We start from the raw sequence: 14352 nt of genomic DNA on the forward strand, positions 1-14352 counted from the left end.
GCTCTGCTACTACAGCTGCAGTGTCCCAAAGGGCACACTATAGTAGGGCTTAAGGCCCCTCCCTTAGCAGCACAGCTCTAAAGAGCCCTCTAGGCAATGCTTTGATATGTCAATGTTTCTGCCATACTGGAAAGGACTTATTTGACTGTAGGCCAATGGGGAGATGCAGGTCTACTGTAATAAAATCCATGATGTAATAAATGTTTGTATATTGCAGGTAGTGTAAATATAAATACACGGTTGTTATTTTGTTGGGAATAAATGTACAGCTGGACAGAAAGACCGGACACAAAGCATAGACAGAGATTTCAGCAAATGCTTATTTCATCTGAATGAAATAAAATCACAAAGTGAAAATGCAAATAAGCTGGACAAAAGCCAGAGAGCGAGAACAATCAGAGAGGTTAATCCTGCCAGGCAGCATTCCTACTAGTCTTCTCTTGTGATGTGTCAAAGTGTCAAATGAGCAAAGAATTCGGTCAGTCGTCGAGCAGAAAACAATCGATAAGAAATGCACACCATCGCCTGCATACTATATTTTATTTATTTTTCTTAATGACCGGTTAATTCCGCCCTGTTCTTTCTGAATAACCTAAGCAAACATTTAAGCTAATAATTCCAGAGCACTTGTACACAAAGCGCAAAACTACAAGACAGGCGCATGTTTGCCAGAGCAGGTGTGTCACGTTTAGGCAAATTTACTCTGCGACAACTGTGATTTAGATGGGGAAAGTCAACATGCACCAGCGATAGAGACTTTATCAAGATTTGCAAACAATGTTCTGCCACCTAGGTGAGAACAACTGACACAGCATATCTCGCTAACCAAAACCGAAAGTGAAAGAAGAAAACGGAGGAAACGCTACGCTTCTGCAGGATGTAATCCGCTTTGCAAGCTAAGTTACACATTAAATAAAGAGTTTCCTAGAGGTTGTAGTTTAAGTATCTCTCCAGGAATAATGAGCCCAAGGTATGTGGTCTCATTTGACATTTGTCACATGCATGCAAATACCTCTACTGTCCTAAACCAGACCTGATGATAAAGTGATGGGTGGGGAGACAATGCTTTAATACAAGCAGCGTATATATCTGAGCTAAGGGATTTCACAGAGTCTATGGCACACTTTGGCACTCTCTAACCAAGTGCTTTACTGCTCCATTGACTGAACAGTCGAGCGGCCCTTTTGTTATCGTACCAGGTAAGCAAACACAAAAGTCCCCATTCATAAAAAAAGCCAACAAGCGCTCTCCAAAGAGCCGGCTTCAGAGGGAGCCTGTAAACTGTCACAGCAGTGAGTTTATGATTAGATACACGAAGTCTACTACGCCGCTGAGAGAAGCCGTTTATCACGCTGGGGATATACTGAATAATACAATCCGAACGGAATTTTACAGTCGGATTATAACGGCACTCTTGTTAGAGTATACCCGCGCCGCATGCGTAATTATATGCCGTGTAATTTCTATATGGCTCCATGCTATTACATTACATTACATTACGTTGCGTTGCATCGCGTTACGCCGCAACGTTGTGCATTGCTGCTAATTGCGCCTAAAACAAGGGAGTGGTTACTAAGTGATACACGTACAATGGTGTCAGCTAATTATAGACAGAAGAAAAGAAATGAAGAGGTATAAAAGCAGGAAGAACAGGTCCTCGAGATCGGCGTGGAATTAAAACACTAAAACGCAGGCCGGGTGTGTATTTATCTGTCAGTACATCCCTCTGATTATAGCTCCCAAGGAATTCCCGTCAAACAATTGAAAACAAGTGAGATAGCTGGAGAGAAACACGTCAGCCCAGACGCCCAGGCAGTATTTCACAAAAGATCAAATGCTAGTGAAAGCTAAAAAGGCTGCTCAGTAATCATTCCTGGACACTGTTTTGGTGTTTTTTGTTCCACATCCTCATGCGTCTCTGGGGGGTCAAAGAGCAAAACATCTTTGTTAAAAAGAAAGGAATTATACTTCCTTTTCCAACAAAGTACATCTAAATATTTGGATAAAAGTTTTACTCCATGTATTAAATGATTATAGGGTTTTTTAGTTCGATTTATAACTAATTTACAATCGTCATAAATCCTTTAAACCTACAAATATTGTGTTAATTTCTTTTCCCTTTTTTTTAAAAATAAAATAATACTCCAGTGTTTTCAACCTAATCTCTTTCTAGCTTGATCAGTAGCTTCTGTCTAATTATAAACCACAAGAGTTTCAACACTAAACTTGTCATAAACCGGCTTATAGAAACTCCCTTGTCATGGAAACCCTTGTCAATAAATGCTTACATGAAACGTAATTTTTTGCTAGCACATACTTAGGAATTCTTAAAGATATTTTAGGCTTTAAATCTCTTTCATTCGTCCGTCCTTTAAGCAACCAGAACTGCTTTAGTTTACTCTGAGGAAAAAGAAAAAGAAAATCTTAGTGTCAGAAAGACATAAAAGTAAAAAAATATATATATACAATCTTAATACATAGCAATAAACCTGTAATTAAAAAAATAAATAAAACATTTATTAATACCCATAGGCTACCGTTATAAATATTAAGTAAACTGAAAACTTTGTAATAAACGTCTTTATCCAGAATAATCACATATATTATGGGCATGAGGGATAGATATTAAGTTTAACCACTGCTTACATTTTTTTTCCTGAGATCGGCTTGAGCGTGAAAGAACCCCTTTAAGCCCTATACTATTACTTATATACTTAGAAACAGCATTTGCATGTGTTTAAACAAATTCTCTCGATTTGTGTCTTTCTGTACTGTTACATTGAAAGCAGAAGAGGAACTGGCTATCTCATCTCATCCTTGATCCAACAAAGGAAAAAGCTAACTGTCTTTTCTCAAGAAGGAGGAAGACTGACTTCCTGCTGTTTCAATGGCCTCGCTTTAGCGTAAAAGGACTTGGCAAGCAATCTAAAGCCATCAGAATCGGGTTAACCTGATTGACTGCATCTGGTCCGTCCATGGATTTGATTTGCGTTACACTGCGCAGAAGCTAGGCTAACACCACAGCATGTGTGGAAAAAAGTAACAATTCAAAATATCATAATTCAAAATTATTTATAATTATATGTTTGATAAATCTATCATGTTCTCATGTTTTCATGGTCATTCAACATTACCTCAGCTGGCTCAGTTAGTACAAGAGCTGCATAACCTCAGCTGGCTAACTTAGCACCATAGCCACAATACCTCAGTTAGCTAACTTAACATCATAGCCACAATACCTCAGTTAGCTAACTTAACATCATAGCCACAATACCTCAGTTAGCTAACTTAACATCATAGCCACAATACCTCAGTTAGCTAACAACATCATAGCCACAATACCTCAGTTAGCTAACTTAACATCATAGCCACAATACCTCAGTTAGCTAACTTAACATCATAGCCACAATACCTCAGTTAGCTAACTTAACATCATAGCCACAATACCTCAGTTAGCTAACTTAACATCATAGCCACAATACCTCAGTTAGCTAACTTAACATCATAGCCACAATACCTCAGTTAGCTAACTTAACATCATAGCCACAATACCTCAGTTAGCTAACTTAACATCATAGCCACAATACCTCAGTAAGCTAACTTAACATCATAGCCACAATACCTCAGTAAGCTAACTTAACATCATAGCCACATTACCTCAGCTGGTTCACTTAGCACCATAGCCACATTACCTCAGCTGGTTCACTTAGCATCATAGCCACTTTACCTCAGCACCACAGTCACAATACCTCAGTTTGCTTACTTAGCACCACAGCCACAATACCTCAGTTAGCTAACTTAACATCATAGACCACAATACCTCAGTTAGCTAACTTAACATCATAGCCACAATACCTCAGTAAGCTAATTTAACATCATAGCCACAATACCTCACTTAGCGCACTTAGCACCATAGCTATATTACCACAGCTGGCTCACTTAGCACCATAGCTACATCAACTCAGCTGGCTCACTTAGCACCATAGCTATATTACCACAGCTGGCTCACTTAGCACCATAGCTACATTACCTCAGCTGGCTCACTTAGCACCATAGCTACATTACCTCAGCTGGCTCACTTAGCACCATAGCTACATTACCTCAGCTGGCTTACTTAGCACCATAGCTATATTACCACAGCTGGCTCACTTAGCACCATAGCTACATCAACTCAGCTGGCTCACTTAGCACCATAGCTATATTACCACAGCTGGCTCACTTAGCACCATAGCTACATTACCTCAGCTGGCTTACTTAGCACCATAGCTATATTACCTCAGCTGGCTTAGTTAGTACAAGTACTACGTTACCTCAGCTGGCTCACTTAGCACCATAGCTACATTACCTCAGCTGGCTAAACTAACACCATAGCCACATTAGCTCAGTTAGCTAACCTAGCACCATTGCCACATTACCTCAGCTGCCTTAGTTAGTACAAGTACTAAATTACCTCAGCTGGCTAACATATCACCATAGCTACATTACCTCAGCAGGCTCAATTAGTACAAGAGCGACACTACCATAGTTGCCTAAGTTAGCACAATAGCTACATAACCTCAGCTGGCTCACTTAGCACCACAGTCACATAAAATCAGCATGCTTGGTTAGCATCACAAGTGCTAACTAGCACCACAGCCTACACCAGCTTGCTTGGTTAATGCCACAGCATTTGTGAGTTCAGCTCTGATCAGCACTGTTTGTTTATTTTGTAATCAAATTTAAACAACAAAAATGAGAAATTAATTGAATATTGGGATAATATTTTGCTTATATAAATAATTTCCTGAGGGTATTTAAGCATTTTTTATTTAAAAAAATAAATAACACTTTTAATTGACTTTTTTAAATGACGTTTTTAGCTTTCAGTAGTTTCCAGGAAGAGTATTTTCTGTAAATTGTACCTGATATGGTCATGCCTTAAAATGTAAGGTTTAAAAATGTTTTCTGAGACAAGTGCACTTTAAACGTGCCTCCACATCACCTTATCTTGGTATATAATAAAACAAATAATGCATCAATTTCAGATTTCCTCATCCATGTACCCATAACTGTCACACCCATATATTTGGGGCACAAAGAAAGGCCGCGAGTCAGGTGTGCAGCGCAGCACCACTAAGCCCCTCACCTCTACAGGGCTTCCTGTGATGGGAATATTGCGCTGCAAGGCGTAGCAGGGATGTGGCCCTACAAGGTAGGAGTAAGCGACCTAATTAGAGCAGTTTGGTGTCCCTCGGGCAGAGCGATGGATGGATCTGCCAGTCAAGAGATTCACCTTTCATGGAGGGAGAGGCTGGCTGTGGAAACGAGCCAAAGTGTGACAAACAAAGCTGCCTGGAACCCTAACATTTGCACAGAAGATACAAGTCAAGGTCCATAAAGCAGCTTCCTCTAAGTACTGGCTACCCTAAAACACTATCACTGTTTAGTCTGAATTATTAACCAGGCAAATAAATAAAGCAGGGCCTCCTTTACCAGATTCTCTCCTGTGTAACTTAATTAACTCTGACAGGCATGGAAAGGAAGAAGAGAGAAAGAGAGAGAACAAGAGAAGAAGGGTGGAGGGGAAAGAGAGGGAAGTAAAAACAGTTGCTAGGCAACATATAACATCTGTAAGACTTCAGCAACTTATTCAATTTTCAGGATTCAGTCTCCAGGGTTACAGCAGACAGATAACATTGCAGGCTGTTTAGGGATCCTTTTTTTTCTTCTTCTTCTTCTTCTTCCGATTGACTGCGAATTACAAAGAGACGTAATTCCTGATCTTCAGCGTTCCTCTCACATGCCTCCAGAGTATAGTTTCTGACACCTGGTGCTCATTTGTGCACTCGGTTTGGAAAAACATAAACGACTACCTGACTGTATAATCTGACTGTAAATTCATACTGGTTAACAGTAATCCAAATAAAGTCCTGGCCAGAGCAAGTGCTGAAGGTTTAGGGGATTTGCTGAGGTTTGATTCGAAAGGTGAGGAGGGAAAACAAGCTGGTGCGGAAGATTACAGGCTTGTTAGGCCTCAGCGGTATAATATTCCACAACTGAACGCACGCATGTTATCGAGTACGAGCATAAATGTAGCTGCCTAAAGGGTACTTTAGGTAGGCACTAATATAAACAGCATCCTAACTATGCCATTTTATCCATATAGGTCCTTTAACAAGAGTTCTTATTCCTGGCTTGATGCAGATGATCCAGATACCAGCATGTACTTTACTAAATAAGAAATGAAACATAATGGGCCGCTAATCGGTAACAAGAGGGCACGTTTATCTGAAGTGGAAGAAACCCAACCAGAAAAACGTGGGAATTTCATAGCAGTCAACGAGCAAGTCTCAACCTGCCGCAGGCTCTTCCCAAACCTGCAGTCTGACATTTGCATATAGAGTGGGTGTGGCCTCCGGTTCAGCTGCTAAAACTGTGAGTGAAAGCACCTCCAGCAGCAAAGCCTAAGATGCTAATGACTCTTTTATTACACCCGTATTCAATGTGGAACATAGCTGATCAAGTTCACTTATCACAGCATCTATGAGTCAAGACCCTTAGAGGTATACTATGAACTGTGTAATTAGGCAAAGCATACTTTATTCACAGACATCAACATATCTGTTACCGTTCTACATGGGGTGTCAAATTAGGACATCCTACTAGATCTTTGCGACTAATTCAAAATTACTTTGGCAGAAACACTAAAAAAACAATAAAACACTAATAACCATAACTGGTGTAAATGTAATACTACCTAATCTGGATTGTAGTTCCAGTCATTTCTCTTCAGTAACACTGACAGGTGGATCTGTAGATTGTCCCAAGAATACTGGCTACAAGGTGGTCAATTAATAGTCAGTTAATCCATCTACCAGAGATAGAAAGAAACCAGAGAACCCTGAGGAACCCATGTACATGTGAAAACATGCTACACCCGGCACAGACAATAACCTGAACAGAGGTTACATCATTTGGGATATGCCCATTTATTTAAAAATTACACAGTTCCCTCATCTGAGACATTTTTATAAAAAAGGGAACCTGGGAATTCTTTTAAATACCCTTTATAAAGTCTCCAAGCCAAAGCATCCCTATTATGGGGGCAAGAAAATGTGCTCTCCTGTTGAGCACATACTGTATACAGTGCTCGTTTCAGTGCTTCACTTAGACACCATGGTATCATCCCCTATGTCAGATTAGGTTCTGGAGATTGCAGATGAGGCCTTGCTGTGATGCAATTCGGTTAAGGCGGCTCCACTGTCTAAAAGTCACTACAGACGGAGACTGGCGGGATCCAACGAGACGCTCCAATTTAGAGCCATCAATACAACTTTGAAGGGCAGCAGACTGTCGGCGATGCCGAGGACAATCGCCATCCGTTATCTGGGCTTCGCGTGTGTGTGCGCCGTCCTCTCTGCCAATTCTTCTTCCACTACTCCCTCGTGTTGCACCACGCGCAGGAGCACCAGTAGGCTAAGAATAGCACACACAGCTGGCACTGCAGGGCTTACATATTTCACACTCACATCGACTCCTAAATATCAGCCACACACGGATACACACGTCCATACCCACGGACCGACACGACGGATGCTCTTTAAACATACTTCAACCCCTCGACAGGCTTGGGTTCCCAGTGATCCCCGAGATCCATCATTTTACAGAGAAGGATTTATTCCGCTTTTTCCACAAAGCTTCCATTCCTCTTAATCATTGTGCTTTGCCTGGCAGAAGAGCCAAGGCTTGTTAATGGATCAATTTCTTTCTAGTGTACTAATCTGTAAGAGGCGTAGGTGCACGTAGCGGGGATGAGTTAGTGATGAATATTATCCCTAAGGGGAATTACTATGAATAATATTGCTCACAGCTAACCTCTGAGGTTGGTGTACCTTCACCTTAGAGGACAGCATAGTTACATCCTGATGGATAGTTTTTCTGTACAGTTAGACAGTTTAGTTTAGCAAAGTTTAGCATGTTAGACAACCGTTTGCATAGTCATTATAAAGGGATTGTTCATGTCGATTTATTCACCTTTAGCTTAATCTTCCATTTTCACTGCTACTTCTTGCATAATTTGACAGTCTGGGCAGATTTTAGAAAAGCTCCATGGTGGCATTTAGCTGGACCCGTGTAACCTAACACCAGGGAAGCCCTAGCAGTCCAGGGACACAGCCGAGGCCTTCAAGGTTTCCTGTCCCACTGTTGGCTAATACCAAACCTCCACAAATCTCAGTTATCTAAGGGAATTCCTTCCAACATTTTTTTCAGCTCCATGTTCTTTTCACTTTCTTTTTTTTTTTTTTGTCTTGCTGGCTGTGTCGCAGAATTGTTTCCAGCCTACTCACAGCTCACTGTCTGAATACAGTTTGGTTAATAAGCGCCTTTTAGCTGATCACATTATACTGCCACTTGACAACACTTCATTACCAACGTTTCAGTCAGAGCAGCCCTGTTAGATCAGACCACAGAAATCATCCTTAAAACCAAAAGAATACAGGGAAAAAATCCATCCCTGAATGACTCGCATATTAATCGCTATAACTAACATGGTGTAGAAAATTGACTGTGATGTTTTTAGGTTAAACATCTTTCACCAACACGTTCACTGGCTAATTGGATCCACCATTTGGAGTTCATTTCTAAATAAAGAGAGTGATGCAGCAGCACTTTAGTCTTTTAGTCCGTCCTGCTCTCCTACCTTCTCTTCTATTTACATTTCGACCAAACAGATCACCTTCGCAGGCTGCAGCTAACATGCTAATATCACTGTCAATGCCATCGGGCTAGCTGCATTGCATTCTGAATTTCTTATTAACATTTGTCGAAGTAAGAGAAGAAGCTCTTCCTTTATTTTCTGAGCAAAACATAAACACTAATCCTGTACGTTTGAGTTTTTTGTCTCTCTTGTAACTCTGCCAGCAACGTGACACAACCGATAACTTGAAAACAATAACAAAAAAGCATCAACCTTCAAATTAGCATCGGACTCTCTAGACACATCGCTATAAAAAAATACCAACAGTATAAACAGTATAAGCGCATCACGAATGTGTCTACTCTACGAACGTCTGTGTATGTTTTCCAGCCTCGTATTTTATCCCTTCACTTCATATTTCAGCGGTGACTACAACATGAGTCAGGGTAGAGCTACAGAAAGAGAGACAGTTCCTTTCAAACTGGGCCCGGGCCTAAGCTCAGGAAATACATATCACACATAATACTTTCCTAAAGCGAAAACAGATTCCCCAGCTCCCACTCTCTCTCTCTCTCTCTCTGGTCTCTCTTTTCCTCGCTCTGATTTTTTTTTTCTTCTCTTTCTTACAGCAGAAAAAAATAGCTCGGGAGCTGGACAACATTCTTCAAGCCCAAACCAACGCTCGTTTTTTTGTTTTTTTTTTAAAGACTCGGCCATCGTGTTTTCCTATCCAGTTTTCCATGTGCTCCGATTTACGTTAAGACTCTTCCGAACTAACAGCTGAGGTTTCCCTGACTGATTTCATCTGTGTGATTTCTGACTAACGTTTTATTTTCCCTTGTTTATTTTTATTTAGCTGTATTCTGTGCTAAGTTGTTTAATTCTTTGAAAAGGAATGTTCATCTCAGGGTCTTCCTGTATACTTCAACAAGTGAATTACATCCATATCCTGGTCGTAATTTCGTATCTGGGGTTTCTTTGTTTTATTATTATCATTTATTTAATCTGAAAGGAACGTTCCGTTTAGCACTTTCGGTCAAATTTCCAGATTTGGTGAAATACTTAATAGTAATTCATGGACATATGACAAAGACAAACAAGGCAGCACTAATGGAATTTTCTTCTATGGTTAAAATGAAAAAAGAAAAAAAAAAAAAAAACCAAAAGGTCAGTCACTGGCTAAACCTCTCATGTTTCCTGAGGCATTGAGCATTTTCACTTCACAGGAAGCTTAAGAAAATAAACTGGGCCATCCCATACATCTCAGCCGTGTCTTTAAAAAAAGGGGCATGACCTTAAGAGCTTGTGATCAGATGAGTGAGTCAGATCAGGGGATGTCGATCTATCCTTCTGTTTTCCCTCCAGACGTGGACCTCGTCCTTCTTCTTCTTCTTCTTTTTTTTTTACGAATTCCCAAAATACCCGAATCAAAACATCTCTCCTGAAGTGCTCATGGAATTGCATCTGGATTTCTCTGAAATCCCTCTAATCCACGCCAGCTCTCGTTAATAACAACATGACACCTCGGACGCATCGGTGCATCACACAGGGCATATTTACATGCATGGAGGACGATGATGCAATTTACACACCCTGATTGCACGAATAAAAATCCAACAGCGGAAGAAATTAGGTATGCAAAGATGTGACATGAGACAAGTTTCCCTTCAGCAGGATGTGCAGCACTCATGACCTCTACAGTGTGAGGGAATCTGGCTTGTAATATCCAACCTAATGTGTCACTCTCTCTGTTTTGTTTTTTTTTTTAAACTTGTAGTGTTTTTTATTTGTATTTATTTGTTTATTTTGTAAGCTGACAAACCATAGCAACAAAAAAAAAAAAAAAGAGTCAAAGGAAATGGATTCATTCAAGCCAGTTATGTACCACATGAGGTTTAGACTGGTGGCCAAGTTTAGACTAGCCTACACATTAGGAGGCATAGTGCACGAGTAAACCCTAGATAGCACACATATGCATATAAAATGATTCTTTAAAAGTCCATTTCGGCTGAAAAGGCTTTGAGCTCGCGTGGCCCCCGTGTTAATGATTGTCTACAAACAGCGAGCTACCAGAAAACTGCTTCACCTTTGTACACTAGAATACGGCTTCATCCCTATCCTAAACATGCTCCCTTCCACCTCGAACCCTTGCGCACTAGCCATAATCGGTTGAGTGTTTTTTTTTCCTTTAAATTAAAAAAAAATATATATATATAAATATATATCGATACAATTATTGAATAGCCAATAATAATAGCAATAATAATAATTAATACCAGATAACAGTCACCGTACCAGAGAGAAAAGGTTGGAATGGCAGTCTTCGAGGCTTGCCCCGTTCGCCACCCAATTCGCCGCTGTAGTCATAGTGGTCCGCCGATGGCTTCCTCAGTGTAGGGCATGTCGAAATCCTCGATCGATCTGTATTAGGATCGAGCCCACGGTGCGAAAACGGTTCCGTATTAAAAAAAGAAAGAAAGCAAGAAAATGCAAACGCAGGATCCCTGTGTAAGGATGAATTATTGTTTTCGAGAAAAGGCGTGATGAAGGTGTGTGTGTGTGTGTGTGTGTGTAACGGAGAATCCTGTCCTCATGCAAATCGATTCTTTGTTTCGCCGATCCAGATATGTCCGTAAAGACCGGGCCGTTTTACACTCTGAAACCGAATCATTGTCGCTCGCGATGTGGCGTGTAGCCGTGGTTTTTTAACCCGAACCAGGAGACACGACGAGTCGTGTCCATGCCAGATTTTCTTTTTTTCTTCTTTCCTTTTCCTCCTTTCTTCTTCTTCTTCTTCTTCGTCTTCTTCTTCTTCCCGCTTGATTGTTTTAATCATAAAAAGACGAGTAATCTCACGCTGCTGTAATCCACTACGGCGTATTTTCCAAGCACAAAATCCATCCAATTGTCTAAATATTGACCATCGCCAAGTCGCAGAAGTTTCCCATAATCCCAGTGACACGTTTTATTGAGCTGTCTCGGTTAGGAACAATAAACAGAGCGCGAGAGAGAGAGAGAGTGTGTGTGTGTGTGTGTGCGTGAGAGAGAGAGAGAGCGCGCGCGAGAGAGAGAGAGAGCTACCGAGATCCACGGCATTCCGCGCGAGACACGGACACGGAAAGAAAAAAAAACCGTGCAGCAGTTGTGAGGGTTTTTTTCCAAGATTTTTTTTTTGCGTGTTCTATTTATAGCCTAGAATTGCATCGCCTTCTTCTTCTCCAGCACGGACACCGTTCCGGTCCCGACAAACACACACACACACACACAAACGCATACATACACAGAAGAGAGAGAGAGAGAGAGAGAGAGAGAGAGAGGGAAGGAATGTCCAAATCCCCGTTTCACTTTGTAGCAACACACTGCAGGGCTAAAAATAAAGCCTGACCCTCTCTCCGATCAGTCACGATGTTCAGCTTGAGGATGCACGATCAAGCAACAAGACAAGAAGAAGAAGAACAACAACAACAACACAATTCTTCCTCAAACGAAAAAAAGTTGTCAGCGCCACCAGGAACAGAGCATAACAGCAGAAAAAAAATCTTCCTTCCTTTTTCTGTTAGATCATTACGAAACGTCCTCTCTCTCTCTCTCTCTCTCTCTCTCTCTCTCTCTCTCTCAGATTTTCTCAACTTGCTTTGTTTCAGATCATATCAGATTTTTATCACACATTTTCCCTCCATGGCTTGTTCTATGATTACAGCACTCATAAAAAAAATATCAGCCTGAAATGTAACCTAATAAACACAGAGAGAGAGAGAGAGAGAGATCAGTGTAGGAACATGTCGAGGCTGGTGCGCGAGAGAAGAAGAAAAGAAATGTTTTAATTGCGCGTGCTTATGAATACCTAGTAACATTGGCAAGTGAGCGTGTTTTATAATAACAGGTATGCAAATAAGCCCAATAGTTCTTAGCGTGTGTGTGTGTGTGTGTGTGGACGCGCGCAGGCGTGTGTGTGTGAGAGAGAGAGAGAGAGAGAGAGAGAGAGAGATAGAAAGTGTGTGTGTGTGAGAGAGTGTGTGTGTGTGTGTGTGTGTGTGTGTACAGTAGCTGGCATATTCTCGCACTATTCACGCATAGCTATGTAATGGCGGCCGCCAGCCTGCCAAAGAGACTCGCTTTCCCATTTAACCAAGTGGAGCGCTCACGTGATCAAAGCGCACGCACACTACCGTATTAAACAGTGTATTAATATAATACAAAAACAACAACAACAACAAGAGGAAGAAGAAGCCTATTTTGACCTTGCGTGCTGATTTATTACAGTAGGACGCCGAGCTGGATGTGAAAGGCACCCCAGAGGCGCCAGGTTTAGTTCTCTGATTTAGTTTACAGGGATTACATTGTGTATAGTCTACTGAAATATTTGATTATAGGATTTGCCGGAGGAGAAATGTCGCAATATCCTTAACATTAACAGTAACTCGACTTTAGCCTTCTGTAGTAAAGCACAGGCATGAACATGGCATTTATAAACTGCTAAAATTATTATTATTATCATTATTAATAGTGTTATTTGAAAGTAAAATAATCACTCAAACATCTGGATAAAACTAACCTTTCTTTAATATATATATATATATATATATTCTTAGACGTTTTCTTATGCTTGTAAACATTGAGGAACAATACCCTGTTCACAAACTGTGAGTTAAAAACCAGAAACTCTGAGGAAATCCACACAGATACCGGAAGAACATGAGGAACTCCACGGTCAGTTTCCTGGAGTTGTGAGGTGGCAATATTACCCACAATGCCACTCTTCAGCAAATCATCCTAGAGCATATTCATTCATTCATTCATTCATTCATTCATTCATTCATTCTTTACACCCCATTTCACACCTAGGGGCAATTTAGTGTATAGCCAATGAACCTGTATGTTTTGGGGCAGGGGATATATATATATATAAAACCTCTAACAAGACAGTTTGCATAGGGATACATTACATGGATCTGCCATAACATTATGACTACCTGCCTTCATTCTTCAAACCCCAATTCACACCAAAGTGTGTATAGCCAAAGGATCTACCTGTATGTGTGTATATATATATATATATATATATATATATATATATATATGTTGTGTTCATCCCCCTTTTGCTGCAAAAACAGCCACTCCACTCGGTCCCTGAAGGTGTGCTGTGGTATCTGGAACCAAGATGCTTTAAGTGGATCAGAGCATCTCCAAAACTGCAGATCTTGTGGGGTGTTTCCAGTCTGCAGTGGTCAGAATCTATCAAAAGTGGTCCATGGAAGGAACACTGGTAAAACGGCGACAGGGTCATGGGCGGCCAAGGCTCATGGGTCAGGGTGGGTGCCCAGTTAGGGTGCCCATGCTGACCCCTGTGCACCGCTGAAAGCGCCAACATTGGGCACGTGAGCATCAGAACTTGACCACTGAGCAATGGAAGAAGGTGGGCTGGTCCGATGAATCACGTTTTCTTTTAAATCTCGGTGCGTGTGTGTTGCTTACCTGGGGAAGACATGGCACCAGGATGCATTAAGGGAAGAAGACAAGCTAGCAAAGGCAGTGTCATGCTTTGGGCAATGTTTTGATGGGAAACCTTGGGTCCTGCCATCCAAGTAGATGTTACTTTGACACGTACCACCTACCTAAGCATTGTTGCAGTCCATGTACACCCTTTCATGGAAAAGGTATTCCCTTATGCCTAA

At 41.0% G+C, this 14352-nt stretch overlaps 1 protein-coding gene across 4 annotated transcripts in view; it reads right to left on the reverse strand.

The window, feature by feature from the left end:
• The window catches only part of LOC131348434 (mediator of RNA polymerase II transcription subunit 13-like), a 90751-nt gene extending 78389 nt beyond the window's left edge, over positions 1–12362 (reverse strand). For 2 of the 4 annotated variants that reach the window (XM_058383371.1, XM_058383370.1), the window contains exon 1: positions 10973–12361. In XM_058383371.1, the coding sequence (XP_058239354.1) occupies positions 10973–11044 (72 nt within the window). In that variant the 5' untranslated portion in view covers positions 11045–12361. Of the gene's footprint in view, positions 1–10972 lie in introns of all 4 variants that reach the window. The other 2 variants (XM_058383373.1, XM_058383372.1) reach the window with 2 other exon arrangements.
• Positions 12363–14352: the final 1990 nt, after the last annotated feature.

The sequence above is a fragment of the Hemibagrus wyckioides genome, linkage group LG28 (genome assembly GCF_019097595.1).
Source record: "Hemibagrus wyckioides isolate EC202008001 linkage group LG28, SWU_Hwy_1.0, whole genome shotgun sequence".
Classification (NCBI taxonomy): Eukaryota; Metazoa; Chordata; class Actinopteri; order Siluriformes; family Bagridae; genus Hemibagrus; species Hemibagrus wyckioides.